We start from the raw sequence: 27,749 nt of genomic DNA, 5'->3' as shown, positions 1-27,749 counted from the left end.
AGCGCACTTTGCGATCATAAACAAAACCATCGTCCATTCATGGTCAGTGGCACTGGATGCTACTAGCGATACTATAACGGACTGCTTGTGAAGGAGGAAGCGGGAGCAGGATGCGAAGACGCGTCAAACTTGCTGGAACGCGTCTCACGAAGCCTTGGACTGTGCGGCTTAGTCTCGTGCACGGCACACAAAACGCGTGTCGCTTGTATTGGTGTCGAAGTATCTCATACCTCAACGAATCACTAGAATTTCTCAAAAAATACGCGCGGCTAATTACCATATGACCACATGATATCACGGCCGATACATATTGCGTTGTCTGGAGTTTCCGACGCATTCTGATCCCACCAGTCTCTAGTCAGCGCTCGCAGCAACAATATAGCCCATTTTGCAAGCGAAATTCTGACCGACCGCCGCCGCCATATTGTCAATACTCAGTCGTTTTTCTGTCGCCGCTCTGTTTTCTTCTGTCCTTTCTCTTCATCTTCAAATCTCCTCTGCGCCTATGACGTCCCTCGACTTGTTCCATGTGTTCAGGCCTTTCTTCGTTCCAAGTCCCCCCTCTGCTCCGAGCGCGATTATCGAGACCATGTCACTCTCGTCGCCCCCGCCGTCACAATCACGCAGCCGTGCATCCGGCGAGTTACTACTAGCACCTGCCCCTAACATCACATGCCCTAACATCATCTACCCACCATATGTCCTCCTTTTTTCTGCTATTTATGCCTTAATCCGCGTCCGCTGCGACACTAGACTTTCCAACTCCAATTCCTCATCGCCGAGCCAACTCACGCCGACACCCCATCGGCTTTGGAGCCCTTCTAGCTGCTGTTTCCTTCATAGTTGTAGTTTCAGCTGTAACAGATTAGAATGAGTCAATCGACTTTTGGGCTATAGTTTCCTTAAGCTCGACAGCGACGAGGATCCTTGTTCAGTCCGTATTGACGCTCCGGCCAAGCTCAGCTTGAAATTGGGTGGTGGTAAGAGATGTACATACATCGCTTTTCTTGAGGTCAACGCCGTCAAGTAACAATAGTAGTGCCATAACGAGAGATACTTTAGACACACAACGTTCCACAAGATCAAAACATGATTAGAACAATTCACGGTCCTCAGCTTTTAACAGTTCATATCCTGCCAGAGCAAGTATCATTAAATATCCAGAGATTTGTATTCTTGCCCCGTGCCGTGCGATAATTTATCATGATTAGTTACGCTGTATCAAGTTCTAAAAACACTGAGAAAATTTACACCAACAAACTACAAATATACAGAAAAACCGTCACCAAATTATAGCCACCAAATCCCAATACGTATGATTACATCCTCCTGAGCTCGTGTATACCGTCAGAGCCTTTCGTTACAAGAAATACTCTGATCGTTGATTCCGCTGTGGCATAAGTCTCGTGTCGTCGTCAACAGCATTGAAAATCACAAACTCCGGCTTAAGATCGGTGTCCTTAAGGCGCATGATACTCGCGACGTTGCCGCATCGGTAGCAGTAGTTTGGCGCCGACCAAACCGTCACGACACTCTTCTCCTCGAAATGGTACTTGAATCCTTCTTGAACAAGCTGGTGTGCTCGTGCGACTAATTGCAGGCCGTTTACATGGTTGAACTAGAAACGTTAGATAACCAAACTTTCACAACAACCCTACTGCAAATAGCATACCTCCGCAGCAACCTTCGCTCCGAAAATCCAGCCAGCACCACGCGGCGAAACTCCCCAGGTATCGACATCGTCAGGGTCAGACCAGACAAGATCACAAAACGCTCCCTCCTGCGGGATCTCTTGCGCACGCGCGACGACGCGGATCTGGTCAAGAGTGCGGATCTCGGGACTCAAGCCGCCATGCACACAGAGAATCTGCCCATCGATAATGGCGGCAAGGGCCAGAAAATCAAAAACTTGACAGCAGTACTGCCACACGCTGGCACTGCCGTACTTGTTGTGGCATTCAGCTGACGGAGAGTTAGACCGTATCGCTTTAAAATATACACGATATACTTACCATAGAATCCATAAACCTGAGTGATTTGCCTCGATTCGTGATTGCCACGGACAAGGGTAAGTCGTTGTGGATATCTATGCCATCATTAGTACTGCGGCCAGCGGGACTACTAAACGGGAACACATACTTTGCCTTCAAGCACATTAAAAGCGTGAATGTCTCCAAGCTAAAATACCCTCGGTCGACAAAATCGCCCTGCAAATCACGATCACCGTTAGGATAATTGAAGGAGGCGAAGTGAATATGACGTAATTACCAAAAAGATGTAGTTGACACTGTCAGGCATACCGCCTCCAACGCGGAATAGCTCCAGAAGATCATGGAACTGCCCATGAATATCTGTAAGGATGGAAATATAAGACACAGTGATTCGCATCAGGAGAAAAAGGTGTGAGAGACTCGTACCACTGCACGCGAGCAAGTTAGTAATTTCCGGTAGAGGCAGCCGCCGGAGACAAAGTTACAAGCAAAACATACCCGCAAACAGTTACCGGAGTCCTGACAGGCTGTACATTTGACTCTAAGTATCAATCCGTGTCAGTTGAGTCACGATGGTGATCGAGCAGCACGGCATAAGGTGCATATATGCGAGTTCCACAGAAAGACATGCCTTCCATGAGCAGCTCCTTGACCATTTCGCAGAGCTGCTTCATTTCGTTCTCGGGAAGATACTCGCACTTCCTGGTGATTTCCAGCCACTCATCGGGACCTCGAGCCATAGCTGCCGTGTGTATGTGTATGGAAGGATGCTGACAACCTGCGGGAGTAGGTGGAAGATCCTACACGGAGAATGAGGAGAAACGGGGGAACAGGAGGATGACGGTGAGCTAAACACGGGCACAGTCAATATACAGCGCAATGAGCCGTTCACAACCAGATCACGCGACTTCAAGTCGACAGAGGGCGCATGAGATGAGGAGAAGTAATCGAGGGAAGCGTATGGTCCGTTGTCGAGTCGCAGCGGCGCAGACCAGATCGAGCACGCTGCAAGGTACCACGGAACCCTCGGTCCTGTCAGCAACAGCGCGAAGCGAGCGAAGACGGCGCGCTGCGACGACGCGAAACACAGTGGAACGGTTGTGCCTACACTCTCTGTATGTCTTGTGCATGCATACTAACCGCGAACCAGGTGAAAGTACCACTGCGAGGTTCAGGGACAAGGCTCATCTGCACGAGCACAGAACACGGCGGGCCATGGAGTGCAGTATCGCGCGAAGGCTTACATAAACTTCACTGGCTCTTCCAGCACGCAGCTGCACGACAACAACACCATGGATAGCCGAGACGCGCCAATGAGCACAGGAAAGAAGGTACTGATTGCGCGGCCGCGGCCGGCGGGAATAATTGAGCAGCAGCCTCACGCAGCGAGGCCATCGCAAGACTCGACGACGTCTGCAGAGGCACCCACAGCAGATAGATCAGCTCGGTCGAATGACTCGCGATCGAGGCGCAGAAGTGGCCCTCAAATAGCACAGCAGCAACAACAACAGCATCCGAGAGTAGAAGTCAACAAAGGCGCAGATCAAAGACAGCAGCAGCAGCAGCAGCAACAACAGGCACAAAGTTCCGGCTCCCAGGTGAAGACCAAATTTGTGATTCGACGATTGCCACCGCTATACACAGAAGAGGAGTTTCAATCTCTGACGTCTCAATTCATCAACCCCGAGATGGTAGAATGGACATACTTTGTCCCAGGAAAGATCCACAAAAGGTATATTTTGTTCGGTTGAGTTTCAAAGGGCAACACGACTGACAGCAAGTGTGAAGCAAATCTACTCCAGTGACGTTCTCACGGGCGTACGCCAAGTTTAAATCTCTTGACGCACTAGTAGCGTTTAACAAGACATTTGCGGGCCGGACGCTCAAGGACAGTAAAGGCAACGAGAGCGCGATGCAGATCGAGTTTGCCCCATTTGACAAAGCGCCGAAGCAGAGGGCTCGAGCAGATCCACGGCAAGGCACAATTGATAATGGTAAGAAGTGTGAACTGGGTGAGAATATTGGAATCGGACAGTTCGTGCTGACGTGTAGTGAAAGACCCTGAGTTCTTACAATTTGTCGAATCACTGAAGGCGCCGCCGCCGGCTGCTGCACCGATTCCAGTTCCAGGAGGAATGGACAAGAAACATGAGACCACCACAACGCCTCTGATTGATTACCTCCGTAGCGTGAAGCAGAAGAAGTACGGCGCAGCGAATGGTACTACGACCAAGGACAAGGCAAAGATCGATGCAAACGCAAAGAAGGATCAGGTCAAGAAGGAACACGGCGAGAAGAAGAAGCGGAAGGAGCGGAAGCATGGAGATGGACACAAATCTGCATCGAATTCTACAATGCCTGCACATGTGGATGAAGCAGGCAACTCGACTGCTACGGGAAATGCTGCCGGTGGTTCAAGCGGCACGGCTTCTGCAGCGATGCCAGGGTCACAAAACGAATCTTCTCAGCGCTCTCTTAGTCGCGGAAGCGATAGATCGCGACACAGAAGCAGTGGACGTGAGAGGAAAAAAAGGGCGGCACAGTCAGGAATACTACGCACGCCCACGCCAGCGGGAACAGACACAGGAACGTCAACTCGGACGCAGCAGACACCGCAGGGAGCAGATACCGCGCCGGTAGCTCCACCAACTCAGAAGCCCAAGATTGCGCTGGGGAATCGGCAGCGCGAGGAAAAACCGGCAACGGCGACCGAGTCGACGCAGTCGGGGAATGTGCGAGAGGCAGGTCCCCACACTGGCTCGCGAAGTCAGCGGCAGCGGCATCGCCGAGGCGGCGGTGGAGATGCCGGCGAGCGTGAGTCCAGGACAAATTCAGAAGGGCGAGGTGGAGGAGGAGGAGGTAGTAATGGCGGCGGAGACCAGAGGCCGCGGCGCGTTGGTGAGGGGGGGGGCGGTGGTGGGGGGGCCGGCCGTGGTCGCAACAGGCCACATCAGAACAGCAACGCCGCTGGGCAGACGCAACCAAGCTAGAGAGTCTCGGGCCAATGGCTGACTTTGGCGGCCAGTGGATGCGGTGGGAAGAGCGGGTGTAGCTGCAGGCAGTGCCGGCGGATAAAGCAAGGGTATGGCATACAGTATAATATGGTTGTGGGAAGAGTGGCGGAGGAGATGAGATCATGCCTACTATTTTGATCGTAGGAGGACGCGTTGCACTGCGGCTTGGCGCGGCCAAGCCGCACGAGCACGCAGGAACACAGCCAAAGAGGCCCGTAGAGCACAGCCGCGACCGTGACCGCGCTGCGATATATCGCGCGGTTCTGTCCACTCTGCGCCATCAAGTTCTCATAACCCGCCCCACACTCCTCCTCCCCAGCTTACTGCACCACCGCAACCATGTCCGCCGCGGAGTACCACAACCAGAAGCCCGTAAGTACCGCGCTGATTGTGCATGACGGCTGCTGGCGACATCTATCGCCAGCAGCCCATTGTTCTCTCTCCGCACTCACCTGCCGCATGCTGACTGATCTCTACAGGACAACTACTACGCTCCGCCTTCTGGCCCGCCACCCCCCCAAGATGCTGACCGGGGATTCAACCAGTATCCTCAGCAACCCCAACCGGCGTACGGCCAGGGCTATCCGCAGCAAGGCTACCCGCAGCAGGGCTACCCACAGCAGGGCTACCCGCCACAAGGCTACCCACAGCAAGGCTATCCGCCTCAAGGCTATCCGCAGCAGGGGGGATACCCGCCACAGCAGCAGCCTATCTACGTCCAGCAGCAGCAGCAAAAGTCCAACAATGACGATTGTCTGATGGGCTGCTGCGCCGCGCTCTGTGTGTGCTGCGCGCTCGATGCGCTCTGCTAAGCGAGGCGTGTTCAATTCGCTTCATTGTACGCCACCTTATCATGCACCGTCCCCTGGGGTGTGCCTAACTCGGTCGACAAACCTGAGGAAAATAAATCTTGCTGCAATTTCGCCATTGTTTTGTTTGGTTTCAAGTTCGGTTTTCTTTTTTAACTGTTTATTTGTATGAATGGATTCATGTGTTGGACTTTGTACTGTACTTTTATTTGTATCCCCCGCCACAGCCACCTTCACCACCACAGAGAGAACACGAGTCCTTGTCATCGAGTTGGTGTACTATATCATGCTGGGTCTTTGTTATATGATCGTTCGCATAGTTAATAATGGCATCCATAGTAGCCGGACTTAGGGGGATTGATCACTAGGTGCTGTCGACCTTGCTCGACCCTATGATCGTATTCCCTGTCTGTTTCAGTTAGTACTTTGTAGCTGTGAATCCAGATCTACCTCAAGCACATACTTTCTCTTCTTGGTGGATGCGCTAGTATCACTCCTTGGACTTTCGTCGTCGACCTCCATCACGTCACTCGGAGTCGCATCTTCAACTGAAACGGGTATGCCGCCGCTGCTGATGTCCTTTGTGTCTTTGGTGAGTGGTCGTCGGATCTGCTTGTTGATCGCGTCAACGGTCCGGTTGTACTCGCGGACATCTTTGCTCTCTTTTAGCGCCGCGCGGCGAACCGTCTGCGCTTCGGCGGTGAGTGCTTTGATAGTGGCCTCGCACCGCGCCGACCATGTATCAATGACGCTGCGCAGGCGCGCAACATCGCTTGTGTCCACTATGTCGCGGCCCGCGATGACGGCGGAGACATGTACGAGCTGCTGCCGCGTGTCTAGGGTAGCTGCGATAAGGTTTGCGTAGATGCACGACACGACGAGAGATGCAAGTGCACGCGTGTCGGAAAGTGCGAGGTCGTCTAGCAGTCGCGCGTATGCGAGGGTGTGCGATTTACTGGCGAGAGACACGAGTGATAGCTGTTTGAGCTTGGTCGTCTGCGCTTCGCTCAGAGGCGGCAGCGACGCTGCGTCAGCGACATAGTCCTTCCACGTTCCTGACGCAAATATCCGCAGCAATCGCATATACTGCTGCTTGTCTGGCGCTGAATCAAGGTGCTGTACGATGGCTGGCGCGTGTAAGAGATATGCGAATGTGAACAGGTCGGGGGTGGAGGTCGCGCGCACGATCAGATCAGCAGCTGCAGAGGCGGAGTTCACAAGCGGCAGCAGCGTATATAGCGGGTGTTGCGGACCATGCTGCGGCTGTTCAGTTGCCACTGGCTCCATGATGCGTGCGTCGTGGCCGAGCACCTCGATTTCGTTGTTCGGTGACGTTAGAGCGAGGTACATGCAGCGGGGAGACGCACGTGACGTCACCAGGCCCGTACCCAGCTGCATCTTGAAATTTTCGTGAACGGCGCGCACACTCCGACAACCGTCGGCAGCCTTGTTCACGGCGGCCAAAGCATTCGACTGCAAAGCAAATATCCGACGTCGACGAAAGATGCGGCCGGCGCCTGTTTTGTCAATGCGGCGAACGCCGGTGCTGTTGAAGCGGGCTGCGTGGAAGGGTGAGTTCGCGCAGGCTATGATGCGGGATGTCAATCCCGTTTGCATTGCTCTGCAACTTGTCGTTCTTGCTCCTAACATTATTGCTGCAATAGGCCCATATGTTGTTCCGCTACCGATCACACAAGCAAAACAGAGCAACACGCCAATCCAAACCACCGCGCGGTCATGTACGATCTTGCCGTCCTTCGTCGGGCTCACGTTCCAGGTGCACAACGGACTTGAGTTCTTCTCATTCAAAGTCACCGAGGAGATGGTCGGGTACAAGCTCGGCGAGTTTGTGCCAACGCGCAAGCGATTCTCGTTCAAGGGGGAGTTCCGGCGTTGAGATACAGACAAGTGCATTGTTATTTATGGGTGGTGTAAATATGTATATACTATAACCAACGGAGAGGAGGTGCACTGAGCGCATGGGATTTTACATAGAACGACAACTGCTGTACAGACTGGCGACAGTTGCAGTGAGGCATGCGTGCATGCTGAGAGAAGGGTGAATTACTTCATGAACTGATGCCAGTGAAGGTCGTTGCCAGCTGTATCACAAACATGCAAGAACAAGTAGTCGGCTTCCTCAATCAGATCATGCTTTTGTTACAGAATGGAGAACACGGTCTCGGATGCTGTTCTTGCGCGGAGCGGCCGTCTCACGCAACGAGCTGCATAAGCCGCAACGAGCTGCATAAGCAGCCTAGAGTAACAGGCGCATAGTCAGCCAGGTCAGCCAGCGCAGCGAAGACCGTCACGGACTCAGAGTTGAGTCAAGGCGGGCCAGTTCAGAAACTTGCGTACGGGTGTCTAGGACAACGACCGATTGCATGCTGCGCTGCGCGTGCCCGTGATACGAACCCGAGCGAGTCTGCACGGAATCCGAGGCGCTAGAGTCTGGTCCAGACGGCGACGCCACAGCCGCGCTATACCTGAGACACGTGTGCGCTGACAGTCACGTGCGGCGTCTCGTATTTGATAAACTCTAGACACGAGCGCGGCTCAGTCACGTGACTCTCGGAACACCCTGGACGCCACACGCAGAATTGACTCAGGCCAACCGTCAACAGCGCCCAAAGAGAGAAGGGCAACACAACAGTGCCGCCGGAAACGGCGACTACGTGATGCACCGCATGGCGGTGCAGTCTCGGTTTACCCTCGCTGCCGCTGCCAGGCGCCAGGATCCGCAGCAGTTCGCGTGTAGCCCGCGCGGGCAGCGCGGAGCGGGCAGCACAGTCTACGAGGAGGGGACCTGCCCACCCGGGAGCACGGAGCAGGGACCGCAGCGGGCAGTGCAGGCGTGAAGCTCGGAGCGACACCGTATTCGTGTGGGCTGGCCTCGGCCAGGCTGTGGTACGGCGCAAGTACGCAGGCGCGGTGCGGATCGCACCTCAGGTGCAACGCCGCGCGGCTTATCAGATTGACCGCCAGCGCCACACACGAACCAGAATCACTTCATCCCACTTCCGAGTCTTCCCACAACAGTGCTCTTGTGTCCTGCGTGCCGCTTAACTGCCTCTCTCTGCCTCCTCGCCTCCTCCCCCGAGCCATTCTCGTCGCCGTCGGCTGCTGTTCCCCGCGATGACTGCGACTACGCTCTTATCCATCCAGGGCATGACCTGCGGCGCCTGCACCTCCGCCATCGAGAACGCCGTCTCTAATTTGCCCGGCGTCCAGTCTATCGCCGTCTCTCTCGTCACCGAGCGCGCCTCAGTCGTCCACGCCGAGGCCATCATATCCTCTGAGGCCATCCGGGAAGTGTGAGTTTCCGTTTTGCTGCTTATGTGTTCTTGCCGCTGACAAAAGACTCGTTCGTAATCCAGCATTGATGACTGTGGCTTCGATGCGCAAATTCTCTCCACACAAACTAGCGAGGCTGTCTCCACTGAAACTCCTATTGAGATTTCGTTCATCAAAGTCTACGGCATGACCTGCTCGAGCTGCACGAACGCGGTCGAGGGCACCCTTCGTGCTATCCCAGGTGTCATCGAGGCTGTTGTTGCTCTCGCGACCGAGGAGGCCAAAGTTACCTACCGTCCCGACCAGGTTGGCATCCGCACAATTATCGACGCCATTACTGAGACCGGCTTCGACGCCCTCCTCTCCGATAACACAAATAGCAACATGCAGTTAGAGTCTCTTGCGCGGACAAAAGACGTGAAGGCGTGGCGCCGTGCAGCCATCCAGGCTACCTGTCTCGCTGTCCCCGTTCTACTCATCAACATGGTTATCCCAATGCTGGTCGAGGACATTTGTGGCGACTTCACTGCCGTCAGAATCTTCGTTCCTGGTCTTCATCTGCGTGAACTGCTTTCCCTCATTCTAACCGTTCCTATCGTCTTTGTCATCGGCCGCAGATTCCATGTTGCCGCCTTCCGATCACTCAAGCACAACGCGCCTACCATGGACGTTCTCGTCTCGATCTCTACGCTCACTGCTTTCGTATTTTCATGCTTTGTTATGGGTGCATCGATCATGCACCACTCCATGAAACCACCGAACACTATCTTCGAGACCTCCGCTATGATCATCGCCTATATCACCTACGGAAAGTACCTCGAGAACAAGGCCAAGGGCCAGACTTCGGCGGCACTCTCGCGCCTAATTTCCCTCGCGCCGACTACCGCTACTATCTACGTCGACCCGGCCAATGTCTCCGTCAACCCTGCTGAGCGCGATATCCCCTCTGAGCTCATTCAGGTGGGCGACATTGTCATCCTCCGTCCTGGTGCTAGAGCTCCTGCTGACGGCGTCGTCGTTGCTGGCGAATCCTATATGGACGAGTCTCTTGTCACCGGTGAGCCTATGCCTGTGGAGAAGACTGTCGGCAGCAGCGTCATTGGCGGTACCATCAATGGAGTTGGCAAGCTCGATGTGCGTGTCAAGAAGTCCGGCAAGGATACTCAGCTCTCGCAGATCGTCAATTTAGTCCAGGATGCACAGACCACGCATGCACCCATCCAGCGATTTGCTGATGTCGTTGCTGGCAAGTTCGTGCCTATCGTTTTGTCGCTCGCCGTTCTCACCTTCTTCGTCTGGATGATTGTTTCTCACGCCATGAAGAACCCTCCGGCCATTTTCAATACCTCGGAGGGAAAATTCATTGTGTGTCTGAAGCTCTGCATTTCCGTCATTGTCGTTGCATGCCCATGTGCTCTTGGCCTCAGTACCCCGACTGCCGTCATGGTCGGCACCGGTATTGGCGCTCAAAATGGTATTCTTATCAAGGGCGGTGCCGTTTTGGAGCGTGCCACCCACGTTACTAAAGTCATCTTCGACAAGACCGGTACCTTGACTCTCGGAAAGATGTCGGTTATTTCTTCATACAGAACGCCCGAGTGGGATGCCACTGGCGAGAAGCAGGAGCTGTGGTGGCACCTTATCCGCGCTGTCGAGATCGGTTCCGAGCATCCCATTGGCCGGGCCGCTGTTGCAGAGGCAGATCTCTGGCTTCGCGCGTCTATGGACTCCAAGAGCGAGGTCGAAGGTGCTAACGCTCCGGCTAGAGATGCTCACCATGTTATCAACTTCGAGGTTGTCATGGGCCGCGGTGTTCGTGGTATTGTGCAGAATGGCGAGGGCAAATATGCCATGGCTGTCGGCAATTTGAATTTCATGAAGGAGTGTAACGTCGCTCTGCCAGCTTCAGTTCTGCGCAGCGCCGAGGCTGCCACGTCTCTTCAGATTTTTGTTGGTATTGATGGTGCCTTTGCAGGAACCATGTTTATTGATGATATTGTTCGCAGCGAAGCTCGGGGAACGATTCTCGCTCTCCAGCGGATGGGTATTGCCGTCGCTATGTTGACCGGTGACCAGCGTGCCCCCGCCCTCCGTGTCGCCAGGGAAATCGGTATTCCTGATGAAGAAGTTTGGGCTGGTGTCCTACCTGCACAGAAACAAGAGGTGGTTCACAAGATGCAACGCGAACAGCCTGAAGGCGGCGCCGTTGCTATGGTTGGCGATGGTATCAATGACTCTCCTGCACTTGCGTCGGCTGATATTGGTATCGCCATGGCTACTGGTACCGATGTTGCCATCGAGGCTGCTGGTATCGTGCTCATGCGTCGCGACACTTTACTTATGGATGTCGCCGTGTCTCTCGCTCTGTGCCAGTCGATCTTCGGCCGTATCAAGGCCAACCTGATCTGGGCTAGTGTCTACAACATGGCAATGATCCCTTTCGCTATGGGCATCTTCGTTCCGTGGGGTTTGTCTCTCCCACCAATGGCTGCTGGCGCCGCGATGGCCATGAGTTCAGTCAGTGTCGTCGTCTCGTCGCTCATGCTTAAGCGCTGGAAGCGACCGTACTGGTCCACTGCCGAGGGTCGTCTAGATATTAACCCGTTTGGCACTAAGTATGGCTCGAAGAGCATATGGTCTGCGCTCGGCCGCAGACTGGGCATCAGCCGGGGCGGCAACAGCTATGCTCAGCTGAACAGTTCCGATTCTGTTTAACTTTTCTCCTGTTTTTAATTTCGCGACCGGTTCCCGCTCTTTGAAGCCAAAAGATGCATTTTTTCTCTCGTCGGCATTTTCAGTTTTACTTTGATCGTTTTTATCACCCACGTTCTTTACCCCCAACTAACTACACCATAACATATTGTGTTGACACGCTCATTATCGGTTTATATATTTGTGTTCTTATTTTTGGAGCTTGTATCATATCATTTGTTTTGACTTGCCTGTTGATTCGTATTATATCACTTTAAAGCATGGAGGGTTGGTAGTGAGATGAATTGTACTTGTTTGGTAAGTTAGATGTTTAATGGCAGGAAGTAGTAAATCTCGTATTTATGCAAAGACATTAAAATAATTAATAACTGCAGGTTACTATATTGTTATACTACACTGAGAAACAAAGGCAAACGTAAAAACATGAATCCGCTACCGATAGAACTCTGGACGATGGACGTTCACTCCGTATTCCGACAACGCGCTTGCTAGATCGTCCATGGTAAGCACGACCTTTCCAGAACTGGAGCCTCCGCCGCTGCCACCACCACCACCACCACCACCACCGCTGGGAGCGGTCGCGCCGCTTCCGGATGCGGTGCCGGAAGCGCCTGCTGCGTTGCCAGAACCGCCGCTAGCGGCGGGACGGGGGGGAGCCATGCCGCCGGGTCGGAACTGGCCAGGCGCGGCAGAGGGATTTGCGTTGGTGGAAGAGGCAGACCAGGCAGAGCGAATGCGGGAGTATTGATATGCATCTGTGGCGATGTCGGCGATGAATTTCTGGGTCGCCAGGGCGAGAAGGCGCTTTCTGAAGAGTAAGAGATCAGTATGAGAAAGGAGAGGTAGAGGTGATGGAGATGAGCATACATCCGGATGTCAGAGGATTCAAAGCCAGCCTTCATTAGATAATAGTCTGTGACCGCGTCGGGGATCTGTAAAACGTCAAACAGTTAGTCGTGTGCCTATACAGCAACAGAAGAGCAGCAACTTACAATCGGAGCGAACTCCTCCATCATGCCCAAGAATTCCTTCAGCGTCTTATCACGTCTGGCTCCAAGATTCTGCACGCCAGTTGCAACTCCAGAATCTACTGGGATCTCCAATCCCGCGGCATCGATATCCTCGAACACGTCCTCCTCGTCATTCAGCCCCGCCATGTCTTCGTCGATATCATTATACATAGCACCATCGCCCGCGACTTCGCCTTCTTGCGTGTGCACGTCATCCGGCTGTTTGGTGTCGTCTGTACTTTCCTTCGCAGAGATGCCGGTGAAATCGTCGTTGTCTTGTTCGTGGCCCTCCTCCATTGTAACTGTCTCAGCCGGCGGCACCGATGAGTGGTCTTCTGGATCAATCTCCATCGGCGAAGTCGCTGCTAGCTCTGTAGTTGGCGACGTAGATACCATAATTGTCTGTTTCCTATATGACAATCTCCTAGGGTATAGAACCCACCGCGCGTGGGTAGATAAAAATGTGGGGTATTTGTGATGCCGACTCCTCCAAGGCTCCTACGGAACGCAATACGGCTTCTCACGGCACAAGACAGAAGAACTCTCGCAGCTTGGTGATTTGTCGTATGAATACTCTGAAATTTGTTTTCGTTCTGTGCCGTTTGCTCCTGTGATCGTCGTCACAAGAAGGATGAAGATCTGGCCGTTGTCGCTGCTCATGCGTCTTTTCGATATTTGGTAAACTGTTCGGCATCGAACGAGCATAGAGCGGTTCACCACTTTCAACGAAACCTCCGAGGAGCGCGCTCTCTTTAATTGAAGATCAACTGGGATTAATTTCAGGTAATTTTTGTCTTTAGGTCTCTAAACCAAGTGCTTCAAAATTTGTTTAATGCGTTCCGGGGTAGATGCCGTAGTGCTATCAGCTCACCGGTCTGACACGCGGTCTCAACTCAATGATCTTGAAACGATAATTACGCTATTTGTTTTTCTGAAAAAATGGTAAACTTCGCTAATAAAATAATGTTATTCAAGGCCAGAAGATATTAAACTACCAACTAAATAGAAAAAATGCAGCTTGTTTACTCACTTAGCTAGTAGGATGTTAAACTGATAGCTGTGGTTGGACAGAGTAAGCCTCTTTGGCCAAGTTGGTAAGGCGCTGCACTCGTATTAAATTACGAAACATGCAGCGATCGTCGGTTCAACTCCGACAGGGGGCACTCTTCATTTTTGCAAAGTTTCTATTAGCACGCTAATTTTTTTTTGCGGCATGGTTTAGAGAACTTGCAGATTTCTGTCTTGACTATCGTGATTCATTTCTAAACTGGAGGACAAAGATTGAGACAGTTCTGGCTTGGGAGAGAAAAGTGTACGTGGGTTGACGAGAGAGATAGACCAGATACTAACAAAGCATGTCAAGTGTATAATTTCAAACTTCAGTCATAATACTGGATTAATTAGACTCGTTCGTCTAGCTATACGCGCACAACTATTAAATGCTCAGATGGTGTACAATTCGCGCTATACAGACGACATGAGTGATGTGATCGGATTAGTGCGCTAGCGTTGCGGAGAGATGTATACGCGCCGATTAATTTATGGTGAACAAATCTGGCAGGTACGCTTACAGAGCCGATTGAATGACTCTTGAACAATAATACAAGATTGCTGTTATGCAAAGCAAAAGCCTATAATAAATAAAAGCAATGATAGAGCCCTTCCTTTTTTCGGTTTTCGCTTCGATCCAGTGTTTCCTAATTACGGTCTTAGAGTCTCGTCTAACGACCTCTGTACCGACGAGACGCTGGCTTCCAAGAAAATCTAGAACACGGTACTTCTGCAGTGCTCTGATTTTGTGTGGAGTTTACTATGTACCGATGCGATTGGACCAGCTTCATTGCCTTACGTGCAGTGCGTGCAGTGCGCTGCCACGTCGATTTAAGAAATAGTTTGCGCCTGCTGCTGTCCAGTACGTGGCTGCCAGATCTTGCCCGGCTCGTCTTGGACCTGAAAGTGAAGTGACGACATATGAAGGCATGTAATGTGTTGTGTGCATCCGGCTCCTCTAATTCCTCTAGTTGACAATATCCATTTAAGTGATTGTGTTTGTCAAGAGGGGAGTCTTCGCATTTATCAGTGCGGTCGAATAGGTTGGTGAGACTTGGCATCTAGAGCTCGAAATAATGGAGGTACGTAATAAGCAGTTGGTGGACAGAGCAGTCAAGGTATTTCTATGCAAGTAGAGTCCAACAGTATAGAGCAGCTGATCCTGCAAGTTTCTTAAGATTAGAGTCTGATGTAGTCTGATATAGAGAGAATAAAAGATGCAAGCAACAGTATCATAAAGGATTTGGTACCAATAGCTTTCAAGAAGCTGGTCTGGGACACAAGTCCAAGTTAGTGCTGCGCCGTCGTTGCGTGGTCGTCAAGCCCGCAAATGATTAGAATTCGCAGCGAAAACAGCAGAAACTCGTGCGCTTCGGATTCTTCGTATGTTGTGGTGTCGGTCAGCAAGCAGCGGCCAACCACTCTTAATGGGCGGAGCTGTGATGTCTCGATGTGCGTATGTTTGGTCGATGGTCGCACATGTGATTTAAGTCAATTTCGAGATCAGACGACTACGAGAAGTCGATATTCGGCGGAATCAGTATCAGTCCGATTGCAAATGTAAATAATTGGTAGCTATGTTCAAAACCAAAAAACGGGCATATCAGCGATCAGCGCGGACATTATAAACATTGGGCCCGCATAGTCGACTATCTGTTGCGAAATTGGTCGATGTCTCGCGCACTGCATTCACCCGCTAGCAAGAGGGCTTCGAATGCCCGATGGGCCTATGCAACCCCCAAAGCGATAATTCCAGCGGGAGATGCCGTCTGATGAATGAATTTCAGGAGGTAGTTTCATCGAGAATCATGTGACAACCGGCGGTAGCCGCAGGCGTTGTTACATGCAAAAAATGTCAAGACGCCAGAGTGCGGGGAGCGCTGGTTTGCCAAATAGCACAACATCAAATGAGGTATTCTTGAATCTTTAGAAGTGTGCAATGGCGACGATGAACCACTGCGAAGCCAGCCCATGATGTCAGCCAATATGAGACCAAGAAAAGGAGCTAGCTCTATCCAAGTTTTAGGCACGCAAACTTAAGTAATATTTGGCGGAACTGAGAGAGGTTCGTGGAAAGAAATGGATCTAATTTCGCAATTATGATTGGCTAGCTACAATAGAGACTTTTGAATATGTGGAGCAAAGTATATCCTGAAGCTGATTTGGGTTAATGTAGCATGTTTCCATGCAATGAAGTCGTTGTGTCCATGTGCAGTGACGAGTGGGCCAATACCCGTGGTGGAAGCCATCATTAACCCTGAACGCCGTTCGCCTGTTAATTCGTAGTATGAGCTACAAATTTCCAGTAATGTTGAATTTCTCGCGACTAAGAACAGACGTCGGCGACTTACACAGCATTATTGGATCGGTTCCAGCAGAGCTGCACTTGTAGACTCTTCCACCATGAAGTGTCAGGAGTAGAGTGCACCGGTATGCTTTCAGTATGATTGGCGGAAAGCGTTCAAATGGTGTTGACATATCTGCCGGTCATACAACAAAGTCCAAGCGAGCGGTCTAGCCTTGGAAACTGCAATAGAGTCGCCCACCAATTGCGTGATCGAACATTCACTGGCAGTCCGAATCTTAAAAGAATCCACAATGCTAGAGCTTACAAATGGAACGCGGCAGATTTGCGACTACCGTTGATATACTTGCAAACTACCAGGATGCTCGCAGACAGGTCACAAGTTGGACTTCGCATTGGCACAATGGAAATCTCAATCGTTGGCTGGCAGTGGTATAAAGACGAATGAATGTCAACTGAAGGTTCGATATCTAAGAGCCGGCGATTACACTTGTCATGCATAATCTTCACATCTGCTAGGCGCGGTGTTCGTACACTCCGTTGCCAAACGATATTTCGCTTGCAGTACAATCAACCGACATTACCTGAAAGACCTTGATGAACAACGTCACCAATTACACATGATTCGTGTACCAGAAAAGCAGTATCACGTAACTATTGACCACAGAGTACTACGAGCATCTCGCGAGAAGCAGGTCATATCACTGTACTAGACAACGCTATGTTCGTAAATAAAATATGTCCGAAGAAAAGAAGATGCTGCTGCGTTTAGAAGTCAAAAAAGGCTCGTTATTAGACGGCCAGATCATTTGCAAGCTGCCGGTGTATCGCAATCGTAAGACTTGTCGGGGAATGTACTCTCTGCTTGACAGGTTGGAGATCATTGGGAACGTTGGGAGGTTTGGTGTCGGCGATCCTCTCGGCTGCTTCTTTGTGTGTTTCAAGCGAATTTCAGTTTTCTGTTGTCGGAGCAATACCGATGTCATCGTTTATCTACTATAAATTCAGGTCGCAGAAGGATCCAAAGAGAATCACATTTGATGGTACCGGAATCACGGTATTTGATCTGAAGCGAGAGATCATCGCGCTCAACAAGCTTGGGGAAGGCACCGATTTTGATTTGTCTATTTACAACGCGGATACAAGTGATGGTGTGTTTGCCTGTATATATACAGTCAATGAATTTTTGATTAACTTCTTGGCGTGTAGAGTATGATGACGACGGAGAAATTTTGCCACGTTCATCGTCAGTCGTTGTGCGTCGACGCGCCCCGGTGAAGCTCGGCCGTGGGACAGCGGCGCGGTATGTCGGCGCAAAAGCGGTTCCAGTAATGGGGGCATCCGCGTACGGAAGCTCAGCACCGGGCCGACGACCAGGACTTGGAATTCCTGGGGAGGGATTACAGAGACGACCAGGGTCGCAGGCGACTACATCGTCAGCTCCGAAGCGAAGCGGCGACGGAACGGAAGATGATATGATCAACGCAATGTTTGAAGCACAATCAGAGAGCTGGAATAACACACAGGAGAAAATGGCGGGGTATGTGTTTGAAGTGAGGACAGCTTACTAACTGCCATGTGACTGACACGTATTGGTAGTGCAACACCTGTTTATGGACGGCCCTCTGTTCATCGGCAAAAGCCCGCACCAGATTATCCGCCACCGCCAACTTACATTTGCCACCGCTGTGGAAAGAAGGGTAAGAACATTACTATTTGACTGTGTTAACATAGCCACAAAATAGCTGATCCCGTGTATTTAGGTCATTGGATTCAAGCCTGTCCTACAAACAGCGACCCGAACTTTGAATACCGCCGCCTGAAACGAACTACTGGTATCCCGAAATCGTTCCTGAAGACTGTATCGAAGGATGAAATGAGCGCACTTGAAGGTGCCGATGGCAGTGTGAGCGATCGCGTGCGGATGAACGAAAATGGCGAATTTGTCGTTGTCCAGCCTGATCGCGCTGCGTGGTCGTCATATCTCCAGAAGCAGACAATGGGCGGGGATCACCAGGGGAACGGAGAAGCCGATGGCAGTGATGGCGAGCACAAGCGAAAGAGGACACGGAGAACCAACGCTGACGGATAGTGGAGAAAGCAACACTTGCTGCGTGAGCGGTATCTGCTCCCGCGGTTTCCTCTTCCAGAACATGGCGTTAATTCAGTAGCAAATCAGTTGTTATACAGCTTCTTGTAGTTAGCTGAACTATCAACTGAGAGTTGTAAATTACAGGCACACAAAATAATTGACATAACATCTCTTTATATGTACCGTATGACGTTGAGCTCATTTCTCGAAAGGTCTCTTGACACCTGCAGTGGTTCTAGACAACTGGAACGGCTCAAGGCTGGTTACCGAATGTACATTACCCGAGAATGACGCGCGCGCATGTCGTTAACTCGTTTTTGCCGATGTCTGGCCTCTGAAGATCGGTCGTGTCATACCACTATTCCGTCAAACTGTGATGAGGTGCCCGCTGAGGAAAGAGGTTAACCAGCTTGAGGAAATTAGATATTACACAATGGGCTTTGGGGTGCGTTGAATTCAACAAATTTTTGTAAATAGTTGACGCGATACTCGCTTAACGAAATCCGACTTGCGCCTATTCCTCAAGCCTCGTTGACATGTTCGATGTCAGACATCTGTAAAGCTTCACAGTGACTGTCGACAGCCAATGCTTAGTTATGGCATATGTCATTATGATGTGTTTGTAGGAGGAGGAAGCCTCGCAGTTATTCAGGTTCCACACTACCAGTCTGACCTCTCTTGTGAGCCGCCAAAGTCAACTGAGATGAGACCGTGTAACATAGCAAGCATCACCAGGCGTGGCTGCGACAGGCTTTGCGAAACTCATTTATATTGTGTTCTGTGGCCGAATCTGCTCGACTGCGAAACAACTTTTCTGCAGAAAATCACCAACACTCTGAATCATTGAGGAGCATTAATTACGAAATAAGCTGGTTGGGTATGTATAGTATGCATATGCGAATTAGTGAGTCACCGTACAACGATGGACAACACACACCACTGACGCAAATATACCGCCAAGCACGTTCTCAGATACAAAGATTCACAAACTTACATAGGGAATACAGAAAATATATGCATGCGCCGTAGATAATATCAAATATCTCCGTAATGCAATGTGCGTAAAATTCCCCGATACCTTCGTCGTAAGTATCGCGGGCACCGACGGGTACCAAGTCTTGCAGATAAATGGCTTCATGAAGCGTATAAAGAATAGGTGTCACAATAGGCGCAAGTCTGCCATAGTTTAGTCGTGTCATATGTAGAAGAAGAGACGAAGAGTCAGCGGACTCCTGATCAATTCATGCGTGTACGAGCGTCAATGAAGCAATCGCAAACTGCCACAACACTTATCTCAGCAAGTGGTAAACACAACAAAAGTAGTAAGACAAACTTCGAGGTGGCTTCAAGAACACATTATTATGCAAATCCAACAATGATCATGAATTTACGGTAGGTCGGATCAAATGAGTGTGTCTGATTGGACACGATCGCCGTAGGGTTCACGAGCTTGAAGAGTGACTGCTACTACCGTTATTGATCGGTAAGGAGCTGTCAGAAGCGTAGCCTTCGTCGTCTGCCACGGGATTGGTGTTTGCAAATGAAGTCGTAGTTGTGTATGTGGTGGCAATAGGCACGGAATTATGACTATCTAGAAGAAAATGAGCATGTGCCTACACAGTACGAGCAGTTGCTACTGGAAGTACCCACAGGCGCAGATATAGGAAGGCTCACCAGTTGCAAACTGATATGCTGTAGATTGTTGCACTGAGAAAGACGTTCCAAACGAACTGAACGCAACCGTATGAGCTACTATAGATGGAGAAGAAGTGGGAGAATAGGAAGAAGAAGACGAAAGAGAAGATGGAGATGACGATGTGGTAAGATATTCGCCCCTGCAATCGGGCATTGTACGTGGAACGGATGAATTGTCGGCCATAACGAGAAGACAATTTTGACGATGTGAAGATTGGAGGCGAGCTCAATAGGTGTGCGGGGAGTTTCGCCCTTCAAGCACGGCAGGGCACATATATATATAGAAAAATAGTTAATAGGACGAGTAACAAATAAAACAGGAATTCGTAGAATACGCGGAATACGAGAGAGGGAGCAGATGGGGGATATGCCACTGGCTCACTGCACAGGGCAACAGGGGACGACGGCAGGAAGGGATGTGTCGCAGCAGAAAACAATTATGCATTGGCGGAGCCGCCAGACGACACTGTAAGCGATTCCTCGTCATAGACTCAAACTAACTGCTAGATACGAGTACCGACGAACCTTAAAAGTGCGAAGTACGGATTGCTAACTGCGGGCCAGGTACGCCGCACCATCAATGTAAGTTCTGCGGGTGCGCCGCCATGGAACTTTAAACGCACAGTACCCGTGCAAAATTGTACACTTCGGCTGAATGGGACAAGCTTGGTGACAGTTGAAGCGGTCCTGCCTCATAGAACACAGCCGTCGCCAATTGCAACTTCGCCAGATCTGCAGGCCCACACGGATAGATTCGCACTACCGCCTTGGACCGGTCATGAGTCCGTGACTTGTCGCTAATCGAGAGGGCAGCATATCGGCAGATAGGATTGGCCTGCACAGGGGCCCCCCTCTTATGTTTCAATTACTATTTTGCCGTAAAAACTGCCTACTTAGCCCGACTCAGTTTGTACGTAGTTGACTATTGTTGATTTCGAGTTCGGCCGTCTGAGGCTGTCTCATTGACGGACGATGGCCAATGCTATGTCCACGACAAAGGGGGTCGGGTCTCATGCAATCTGCATTAGACTTATCCGCCTTGTCGAATTTGCCGATATCATGATATAGAGAGGCTTGAACGAAGCGACGTATCTGCAAGTCAGAAGTGCTACGATTCGCTAGGTTTTCTGCTAGCGCAGGCAGCGAAGGTGTAGACTGTGAGCTAACCAGCTTGTTGACCCTGACCTACTCTGAAACAGCTGTGATGCCGCGGGCGCATGCGGCTCTGCTCGTTCATATTGACGAAGCTCGACAGAGCGGGCGGCGACATAGCCGCTTGGACGGATATTAGTTAATTAGCTGCAATATCGCATTCGGCCTTTCGAGCGCCAAGTGCAGTCATGCACATGTGCTGCGAGTAGGTTGTGACGTTCTTCGCTGGCTAGTGGTTAGAGCGTCGTTCCTGTGATCAAATCCGCTATGTGCATGTGTCCGAGAAGTGAGTTGCACATCTTACCTGTGGGCGACATGCATGCCATCTCAGGCGATATTATATTGTAAGGCTGCCCCACTAAGCGCATTCATCCGTATCAACATCTAAGGCCGCTCAGTCGCCCGGCATTGGAGAGGTTTCGGAGAACGGCATTGATACAGGTTTCGGAGAATGGCATCGACAGGCGCACAGCGGGACAATCAACCACTTGACTCACCATAATGGTTTCTCTGTAGACACACCCTGTGCAGTGGATGCAGCCGGACTTATCACCAAGCCACACTACCTGCCAGCGGCAGTTAGTGGCAAACAAGAACGAGGAATTCTGGGCGATCAGTACTGGTTGTAAAACAAGAACCAAAGCACGGGAGAGATAAACAAAATTTTGTTGGAAGGCGTACCTGGAACTGGCCCGTGTCTGCAGGTGTGCTGCAGGCTATCACACACTTGCATAATTACGAACGACGCTGCAGCACATGTAGAGTGGTGGCATATCTGTTCTCTCGAAGAAAGTCACAGCAGAATCTTTTGGTAGAGTAGGCGAGACTGACGAGCTACTGTAAAGCAACTTCATGTGCGGTGTTTCGTGATTAACTCCGATGCTCAAAAACTTTCGCGAAATCCACCTGGTTGCAGTCACCAGCTCAGCTTCGTGAGTTTCTGCATCTGTTTGCGCGATCTGGATCTGCGTGGGGAATGTGCCTCCATGCACTACATTAATGTCCGATGGCTTCCATGTCATTCTCGCGGCGGAGCTGCCGAGTTATAGTAGTTCTAGCAACCTGATTGACAGCTCAGGTACCAAAGTAATTCAAGTTTGGTCTACCTGATTGGAAGCTTACTTCAACTATTCGCTTCTTTGCCTTGCCGATAACAAGCACATTGTGATTATATTCGGCTGACTTATCGACATTTGCAGCGAAAGCGGCTTGAATTCCTGTAACTAGCTCTCTTGAGTGACTGCCTGATTCATGCAGCTTGACTGAGACTTGCATCTCGAATTACTCTGTACTGTCGTCTCTCCTGAAACAAAAACACATGCACAGCTCTACTGTGCGTCAGTTCCGGTGATGTGTAGTGGAGATACTCGTTTGGTGAGCAGCTAACTAGCTAACAGCGGGCCAAGGATAGTGAACTTGAATACAGAGAAGAATTTTACGTGATTTTCTGCTAGCTCCGCGGACTTTGAATAATCTGAACTGCACCAAATTGCGGTAGTTGATAGCGTGCTACCTGATAACACTACAACAGGGGATTGTTGACACATTTAGCATAATCCTCTAATATGCTATTGCCAAAGTGCCCAATTAAAATGCGCTTGATTGGATATCCAAGTGCGCGACAAATAATTCTGAAACTTGCACAGCTGGTGTCCAGCTTACTTCCCGCAGCATAGTCGCCCGAGGACTGCCGAATGTTGGAAGTTTCTTTCCAAGCGACAGCAACGGCGACATTGATACGCGTCGTTTGGTGCGCGGTCCGACAAGCTTTTTGCCTTTAACGTCATGGATCGCCGCTGGAGGTCCACAACCGCGTGAGCTGTGCGGTCGTGAAAGCCAAACAGCAGCCGTTGAAAGGTGACTGAAACTCAATTAATTTCAGGGGCCAGACTGTTCGCAGGCCGACGCGATTTTGTCCCGCTTAGGCAATCAGCCTCAGAACTTTCGCGGAGGACAGCACGCTTCTTCGCCCCTTTCACACGTTTCGCACCTTCGTCACTTGCTAAGGCCTTGTGTTTGTATAATCTGGATCAATTCGTTGTTTCTAGGCTACAAGACCTTCGCACATCCTGCTGATCGGAGTCAACAGATGAACTTCGCAAATTTGGGATCTGTCCGCTACCTCGCAAGGAATGACGTCTCAGTAAACGCCGCACGGGGAAGGAAGGAGCTTCGTGCCTGCAGACGACTTTTTCCCGAAGTTAGCTGTGATGCCATGATCCTTCTATGAGACACCGAGGCAACGGCAGTAGGTAGAAGGTGTCTTTTAAGAGGACCACCCAGGGCGCATTCTGCTCCTCCCGCCGGCGTCTCAATTCTACGGTCAGAATACCTCGGCTTTCTTCCTTCTGTCCTTTCCCTCTAGAAGATATTGGCATTCTTCCCTGTCAAACTACCAGATTTGTCTGCAATTTTCTACTCGCAAGGTTCTAACGATCCTAACGATCTGTTGTGCTGCGCCGATGCGTAATACGCCGAATAGATATTCAGGTCTGTACTCGTCTTGGACTCAGTTTTGTGCATTACCCCTCCTGTGTTCGCGTTGATCACATTTACGCCATGCCAGTCAGAGATATGGGAGGGAGGTATCACTGATTAGTGACTTCAAATTAACTATCTCCTGTGACATGCCGGACGCCGAGGTATTTCGTTGAAATCCGGATTTCTCGTGATGTCCGCATACGCACAGAACGTCAACAACATCTCTTCTTATGAGTCGTCGCGGTATGAGTGCGCAGTTCCCAGGTCGTGCCATCGCCAGCGTGTTTCGATCGCGATACGCCGCGTGTTCAGAATACATGACTTTGGAATAAACCATATGCTGGAGCAAAATTATACGACAAACTAACAAAGCACATCCTTCTCATGACATCTCCAGAGTTTCGGCTCGCGGTAGTGCGTCCAGAACGCATCGCTCTAATCGTCAGTCGCACGGCTCGCGCTCTTACCATCACAGCAAATTACTACCCTCCGGCGAGATAGAATCTATTCGAAATCTCTGACTTTTAGTTCACGAAACATTCATGCATATATACAGTATTGCGTCGGTAAGTTTATTTGCTTGACGGTGCAGGCTATCTCCCTGGAATGCTAGACTGATATACAACTTTGCCCGATATATCCCGGACGTCCTAAGCGCGCCCAATCAGCACATGCAGCAGAGCCGAGATATGGACTATCTCTTTTAATAGAATGCACGTTCGAAGCTTATTGCCCTCTGGATGTATTCGTCCAGCTTGCTTTGGCAAAGGAAATCGAGCGATGCGGCATACGGGAAGGTCTCTTTTTCGCCATAACTATGTCGATCCGCTACCGCCGCTAAATAAATCGGGGTTTGACAACTTGATCGGTGCTGTTCCAAGACGATGCTTTATGTACCGACGATGTTGATTAATGAGAGAGGATGAAGGGATCATACCAGTGGTTGTTTGGACCTGCGAAAACGGTGTTGCTGGGTGTCGTCAACCTAGCTGCCGCAATCACAGCCGTCAGTATTGTCTCATCAGATGCTTTGGAGTATGAAATACCCTGACACCCTGACTAGAGTCATCTAGATAATACTCTAGACACCTTCTACTGCGCAAATTAAAGCTGCTCCGTTCTGGGACGTAAACAGAACCGAGCGTTTGCAATGCTCAATTCAACAGACACTGGAAAATACCCCTCCTACCAGACATCTCCCTGGTTTTGAAACGTGACCTGCGATTTCTTTCTATATTCCGTTTACGAACTACCGATATACACCAAACGATTGTCGATTACACAATTATCCTTTTATATCTGTTTGGTATAACTAAGTTAAGTTAAATTAAAAAAGAAGATTATTTGCGCCAACTTCCACAAAAGATGTTACCAGACTAAATGTGCAAAAATTCATCCCCGCGTCAACACCTTCGCAAGCGCACGGGGTAACCTGAGCCACGCCACGAGAGAAATCTTATATCGTAGACACAATTTCCCTTGCCCAACACTCTCGCTGCCCTACTTCGCACTTGTAAATAGTTCAAAAAAATGCAAAAATATCTCTCATGGCTTCGATCCACAGTTGCTTGCGCCTCTTCAAACATGAAGCACGCGACCTCGATGGAGTAACGCGTGTTTTGCAGCGGTGCGACGAGAGAAGCTACTACAACCACTGTCCATTTTCGTCTAAATGAGTTTCTTAACGCAGCAACCTCACAGCCTGATCCGCGATCTGCGCCCGCGCGGTTAAATCGTCCCAAGTCGAGTTCACACGGCTCGACCATTTTGCAGCTGTGCGACTGAGCAAGTTCTGCTGCTCCTCTGGAACATCGTCATCGTCGTTGTCATCCGCGTCATACGAATCCCACGACGGCCGACGGATGGCAGCGACAATGAGCGCGATGAAGAAGATTCCGAGGAATCCGAACTGCGCCCAGAATGCCCACAAGCCGAACCACGGATAGTTGACAATAACTCGGTCGATGAACGTCGAGACGATTGTCTGACGGCATACTTCGTTGAAGTAGAGCGTTGCATTGGCATACACACCCGGTCCGTCAACAATCACATCAGCATACGGGTAGTCATCATAAGCGGGAGTGAACAGTGACGCGCTCGCCTCTGCGCAGGAAATTAAATACTCCGGCATATCTGTGCACTGTCCAGCAAGTCCATACAGCCCGTCAATAGTGTAGTTGCAGAACTGTTGGCTACCGTATCTGGCGTAGTCCGGTGCGATGATTTGGGTGAACCCGTAGTTGATTGCAAGAACAGTCACCATCAACATCGAGGTTCCTAGTAACAACCCTTGAGGATCCGTCTTACCGCGCTGGATCCGGAACAGAACGAACCAGATGAGTCTGATGCTGAAGTACGACAAACCAATAACCGTAGACACAAATAACCACACAATAATGAACAGCGTAATGATGTAGTCGGCAGGGAAGCCCTATGATGCCGTCGTCAGCTCGCACATCCTCTCTTACAGACAAACCCAACCACACTAACCTTAGACGTGAGACGCAATATCTCATTGATTGGGTTGATAATCTTAGTATGGGAAATCAAGAATCCGCAATGTCTTCCGCAAGTTGTGTTCATAATATGATCAATCCTGGAGACATAAAGTTAGTTTCAGTCAAGCTGAGAAATTCCGGCCACCCAGAATCACCCACATTGAGATAATAATTGACGCGACAACGAGGAGCGCTGCAAGCATCAAAAACATGCCAACAATAACAATCACCGGTCTCGCGACAAGGCGAAACGCCTTCAGCAGCCATCTTGGGCGGTACCAATGCGAAATACCGTCGTTGACGCGAACTCTGCGCACCAGCGTGCGCTCTTCGCGTTGCAGGCTCTCATAAGCACGCTTGTCCCGGACACTCCACTCAACGCTCGAGCCTTCGTATCGCGCTTCGATCATACGCTGCTTCTCTCGGTTCAGGTTAAGCGACGTGCGTGTGTCGTCGAGCTCTAGGTTCGTCATGTTTGGTCGGTACTTCAAGCACAGCACCGGCAACACTGCGAAACCGATGGCGGTGTAGACGACATAAACGATGATACCGAGGCAAAGTAAAACTCCGATTATGAACGTCAATGCACGCTCGCCACCTATTTTAGCAAAGTTTAGTATATATGTCGACGTTATCACTACAAGATCTTCGGTACGCACGGTTCTCGGTCAACAGCTGTCGGAAATACGTGAAGTCGTACTCTCCACTTCGCACACCACGTCCATATGGAATAAACAAGCCGAGTATGAGCAGGATAATGGCGATAGTCGCGAAAATAGCAGAGTACTTTAGAGCACCTCGAATGCGTCCCGCAGTGGTGGATTCCTCGTCCCATTCCTCGAACCTGTCCAAGACATGTTAGTGGGCATTTGTGAACAAAAACCAAAGATGGCATATATACCAGAAGTATGTGAACGGAATCAAGATGAGGATAAGGAACGCGTCCATGGAGTACAGAACTTTGTCATGTTAGTAGATATCCTTCGGAATATGCTGCACCCTGAACTTACGGTAGTAGACTAAATCATATCTGTTAGTTACTTCTCTAAAGTGGTGTCGTGCCTGGAGTTATATATACATACCGATTTGCACTGCTAACTCAGATGCGGTGAGGGTCTGCCGTAGAGAATCAAGTCAGTCGCGCCACACAGACAACCCAACCATAACCAAAGCGCAGATCTCACCTGTTCTATCCCCTTCACCTGGCTAACAATAGCGATATCGACCGGTAATAAACACGCCGTTGCCAGTACAACGGCTATGGAGAACACGGAAATAATCATAACAAAGACATCGCGTTCGTATTTCTTGGTATAAAGTCTCGTCTATAGCACCACCTTCTTAGTCTCTTGCCGCAAACACCATCTCTTCCAACGTCGAACTACTTACAAAGAGAATCGATATTAATGCGAGAACACCGCATACGACGCCGAAGGCGATCCACACAAAAGCTATTCGAACCGCAGACATGGTGGTGTCCAATGCAGGCCAAATGTGGGGATGGTATTAGTAGTACCGTGCGCTACACGGCAAACAGTGCAAGAGCGAGTGGACTGCCGTTTGCTCACTTCTTCGACGTGCTGTTGCTGATCGATGGCGTCGCAGATTTATCGGATGTGTTAGCGATCACGCTGATGACGCCGGGC

At 50.5% G+C, this 27,749-nt stretch overlaps 10 protein-coding genes and 1 non-coding gene across 11 annotated transcripts; 7 read left to right on the top strand and 4 right to left on the bottom strand.

Moving 5' to 3' along the window:
* Positions 1–1,151: 1,151 nt before the first annotated feature.
* On the bottom strand, positions 1,152–3,009 carry V1518DRAFT_415453 (Metallo-dependent phosphatase-like protein). The gene is made up of 7 exons (XM_066903817.1): positions 2,623–3,009; positions 2,490–2,532; positions 2,269–2,419; positions 2,140–2,207; positions 2,013–2,086; positions 1,673–1,962; positions 1,152–1,618 (listed from the first exon to the last, which is right to left on the bottom strand). The coding sequence occupies exons 1-7, from the start codon at positions 2,729–2,731 to the stop codon at positions 1,361–1,363; spliced, it is 993 nt and encodes a 330-aa protein (XP_066760460.1). The 5' UTR covers positions 2,732–3,009; the 3' UTR covers positions 1,152–1,360.
* Positions 3,010–3,304: 295 nt separating this feature from the next.
* On the top strand, positions 3,305–4,056 carry V1518DRAFT_372792 (Smg-4/UPF3 family-domain-containing protein; the record flags this gene model as incomplete). Its single annotated transcript, XM_066901405.1, has 3 exons — positions 3,305–3,511; positions 3,569–3,723; positions 3,780–4,056. The coding sequence occupies 3 exons, from the start codon at positions 3,305–3,307 to the stop codon at positions 4,054–4,056; spliced, it is 639 nt and encodes a 212-aa protein (XP_066760459.1).
* On the top strand, positions 3,990–5,137 carry V1518DRAFT_245341 (uncharacterized protein). Its single transcript, XM_066900985.1, has one exon. The coding sequence runs from the start codon at positions 4,127–4,129 to the stop codon at positions 4,979–4,981; it is 855 nt and encodes a 284-aa protein (XP_066760458.1). The 5' UTR covers positions 3,990–4,126; the 3' UTR covers positions 4,982–5,137.
* Positions 5,138–5,237: 100 nt separating this feature from the next.
* V1518DRAFT_415447 (uncharacterized protein) lies at positions 5,238–6,181 on the top strand. Its single transcript, XM_066903816.1, has 2 exons — positions 5,238–5,377; positions 5,485–6,181. The coding sequence occupies exons 1-2, from the start codon at positions 5,345–5,347 to the stop codon at positions 5,815–5,817; spliced, it is 366 nt and encodes a 121-aa protein (XP_066760457.1). The 5' UTR covers positions 5,238–5,344; the 3' UTR covers positions 5,818–6,181.
* On the bottom strand, positions 5,973–7,328 carry V1518DRAFT_415446 (uncharacterized protein). Its single transcript, XM_066903815.1, has 2 exons — positions 6,278–7,328; positions 5,973–6,223 (listed from the first exon to the last, which is right to left on the bottom strand). Exons 1-2 carry the CDS (start codon positions 7,210–7,212, stop codon positions 6,205–6,207), a joined length of 954 nt encoding a protein of 317 aa, XP_066760456.1. The 5' UTR covers positions 7,213–7,328; the 3' UTR covers positions 5,973–6,204.
* V1518DRAFT_415443 (mitochondrial 37S ribosomal protein uS19m) lies at positions 7,237–8,037 on the top strand. Its single transcript, XM_066903814.1, has 2 exons — positions 7,237–7,385; positions 7,479–8,037. Exons 1-2 carry the CDS (start codon positions 7,319–7,321, stop codon positions 7,709–7,711), a joined length of 300 nt encoding a protein of 99 aa, XP_066760455.1. The 5' UTR covers positions 7,237–7,318; the 3' UTR covers positions 7,712–8,037.
* A 770-nt stretch (positions 8,038–8,807) lies between these two features.
* On the top strand, positions 8,808–12,071 carry V1518DRAFT_245190 (E1-E2 ATPase-domain-containing protein). Its single transcript, XM_066900984.1, has 2 exons — positions 8,808–9,128; positions 9,192–12,071. Exons 1-2 carry the CDS (start codon positions 8,950–8,952, stop codon positions 11,821–11,823), a joined length of 2,811 nt encoding a protein of 936 aa, XP_066760454.1. The 5' UTR covers positions 8,808–8,949; the 3' UTR covers positions 11,824–12,071.
* An 18-nt stretch (positions 12,072–12,089) lies between these two features.
* V1518DRAFT_415440 (transcription initiation factor TFIID 23-30kDa subunit-domain-containing protein) lies at positions 12,090–13,697 on the bottom strand. Its single transcript, XM_066903813.1, has 3 exons — positions 12,813–13,697; positions 12,688–12,752; positions 12,090–12,628 (listed from the first exon to the last, which is right to left on the bottom strand). Exons 1-3 carry the CDS (start codon positions 13,224–13,226, stop codon positions 12,253–12,255), a joined length of 855 nt encoding a protein of 284 aa, XP_066760453.1. The 5' UTR covers positions 13,227–13,697; the 3' UTR covers positions 12,090–12,252.
* Positions 13,698–13,906: 209 nt separating this feature from the next.
* On the top strand, positions 13,907–13,993 carry V1518DRAFT_t24. Its single transcript has one exon. It is a non-coding gene; the product is annotated as a tRNA-Thr (tRNA).
* A 3,091-nt stretch (positions 13,994–17,084) lies between these two features.
* On the top strand, positions 17,085–18,453 carry V1518DRAFT_415429 (DWNN domain-containing protein). The gene is made up of 4 exons (XM_066903812.1): positions 17,085–17,336; positions 17,395–17,725; positions 17,785–17,885; positions 17,949–18,453. The coding sequence occupies exons 1-4, from the start codon at positions 17,165–17,167 to the stop codon at positions 18,275–18,277; spliced, it is 933 nt and encodes a 310-aa protein (XP_066760452.1). The 5' UTR covers positions 17,085–17,164; the 3' UTR covers positions 18,278–18,453.
* Positions 18,454–24,809: 6,356 nt separating this feature from the next.
* V1518DRAFT_415418 (uncharacterized protein) lies at positions 24,810–27,726 on the bottom strand. Its single transcript, XM_066903811.1, has 9 exons — positions 27,493–27,726; positions 27,288–27,428; positions 27,186–27,219; positions 27,114–27,122; positions 27,005–27,062; positions 26,763–26,947; positions 26,263–26,701; positions 26,096–26,201; positions 24,810–26,036 (listed from the first exon to the last, which is right to left on the bottom strand). The coding sequence occupies exons 1-9, from the start codon at positions 27,571–27,573 to the stop codon at positions 25,287–25,289; spliced, it is 1,803 nt and encodes a 600-aa protein (XP_066760451.1). The 5' UTR covers positions 27,574–27,726; the 3' UTR covers positions 24,810–25,286.
* Positions 27,727–27,749: the final 23 nt, after the last annotated feature.

The sequence above is a fragment of the Limtongia smithiae genome (assembly GCF_038497785.1).
Source record: "Limtongia smithiae strain NRRL Y-17922 unplaced genomic scaffold V1518scaffold_4, whole genome shotgun sequence".
Lineage (NCBI taxonomy): Eukaryota > Fungi > Ascomycota > Lipomycetes > Lipomycetales > Lipomycetaceae > Limtongia > Limtongia smithiae.
This window is presented reverse-complemented; position numbering and strand designations above follow the sequence as displayed.

Excerpts from the sequence above, each read along its gene's own strand:
- V1518DRAFT_415447 (XM_066903816.1), top strand. The coding sequence starts at position 5,345 with ATGTCCGCCGCGGAGTACCACAACCAGAAGCCC. Across the intron at positions 5,378-5,484 it reads AGTACCACAACCAGAAGCCC|GACAACTACTACGCTCCGCC; the intron begins GTAAGTACCGCG and ends TGATCTCTACAG.
- V1518DRAFT_245341 (XM_066900985.1), top strand. The coding sequence starts at position 4,127 with ATGGACAAGAAACATGAGACCACCACAACGCCTCTGATTGATTACCTC.
- V1518DRAFT_415446 (XM_066903815.1), bottom strand. The coding sequence starts at position 7,212 with ATGCAGCTGGGTACGGGCCTGGTGACGTCACGTGCGTCTCCCCGCTGC.
- V1518DRAFT_415440 (XM_066903813.1), bottom strand. The coding sequence starts at position 13,226 with ATGGTATCTACGTCGCCAACTACAGAGCTAGCAGCGACTTCGCCGATG. Across the intron at positions 12,753-12,812 it reads TGGAGGAGTTCGCTCCGATT|ATCCCCGACGCGGTCACAGA; the intron begins GTAAGTTGCTGC and ends GACGTTTTACAG. Across the intron at positions 12,629-12,687 it reads GAATCCTCTGACATCCGGAT|AAAGCGCCTTCTCGCCCTGG; the intron begins GTATGCTCATCT and ends CTTACTCTTCAG.
- V1518DRAFT_415418 (XM_066903811.1), bottom strand. The coding sequence starts at position 27,573 with ATGTCTGCGGTTCGAATAGCTTTTGTGTGGATCGCCTTCGGCGTCGTA. Across the intron at positions 27,429-27,492 it reads CATTAATATCGATTCTCTTT|ACGAGACTTTATACCAAGAA; the intron begins GTAAGTAGTTCG and ends GTGGTGCTATAG. Across the intron at positions 26,202-26,262 it reads GCGTCAATTATTATCTCAAT|GATTGATCATATTATGAACA; the intron begins GTGGGTGATTCT and ends TTATGTCTCCAG.
- V1518DRAFT_415429 (XM_066903812.1), top strand. The coding sequence starts at position 17,165 with ATGTCATCGTTTATCTACTATAAATTCAGGTCGCAGAAGGATCCAAAG. Across the intron at positions 17,337-17,394 it reads CAACGCGGATACAAGTGATG|AGTATGATGACGACGGAGAA; the intron begins GTGTGTTTGCCT and ends CTTGGCGTGTAG. Across the intron at positions 17,726-17,784 it reads ACACAGGAGAAAATGGCGGG|TGCAACACCTGTTTATGGAC; the intron begins GTATGTGTTTGA and ends ACGTATTGGTAG.
- V1518DRAFT_245190 (XM_066900984.1), top strand. The coding sequence starts at position 8,950 with ATGACTGCGACTACGCTCTTATCCATCCAGGGCATGACCTGCGGCGCC. Across the intron at positions 9,129-9,191 it reads TCTGAGGCCATCCGGGAAGT|CATTGATGACTGTGGCTTCG; the intron begins GTGAGTTTCCGT and ends TTCGTAATCCAG.
- V1518DRAFT_415453 (XM_066903817.1), bottom strand. The coding sequence starts at position 2,731 with ATGGCTCGAGGTCCCGATGAGTGGCTGGAAATCACCAGGAAGTGCGAG. Across the intron at positions 1,963-2,012 it reads TCAGGTTTATGGATTCTATG|CTGAATGCCACAACAAGTAC; the intron begins GTAAGTATATCG and ends ACTCTCCGTCAG. Across the intron at positions 1,619-1,672 it reads GAGCGAAGGTTGCTGCGGAG|TTCAACCATGTAAACGGCCT; the intron begins GTATGCTATTTG and ends TAACGTTTCTAG.
- V1518DRAFT_415443 (XM_066903814.1), top strand. The coding sequence starts at position 7,319 with ATGCGGCCGGCGCCTGTTTTGTCAATGCGGCGAACGCCGGTGCTGTTG. Across the intron at positions 7,386-7,478 it reads GAAGCGGGCTGCGTGGAAGG|GCCCATATGTTGTTCCGCTA; the intron begins GTGAGTTCGCGC and ends TTGCTGCAATAG.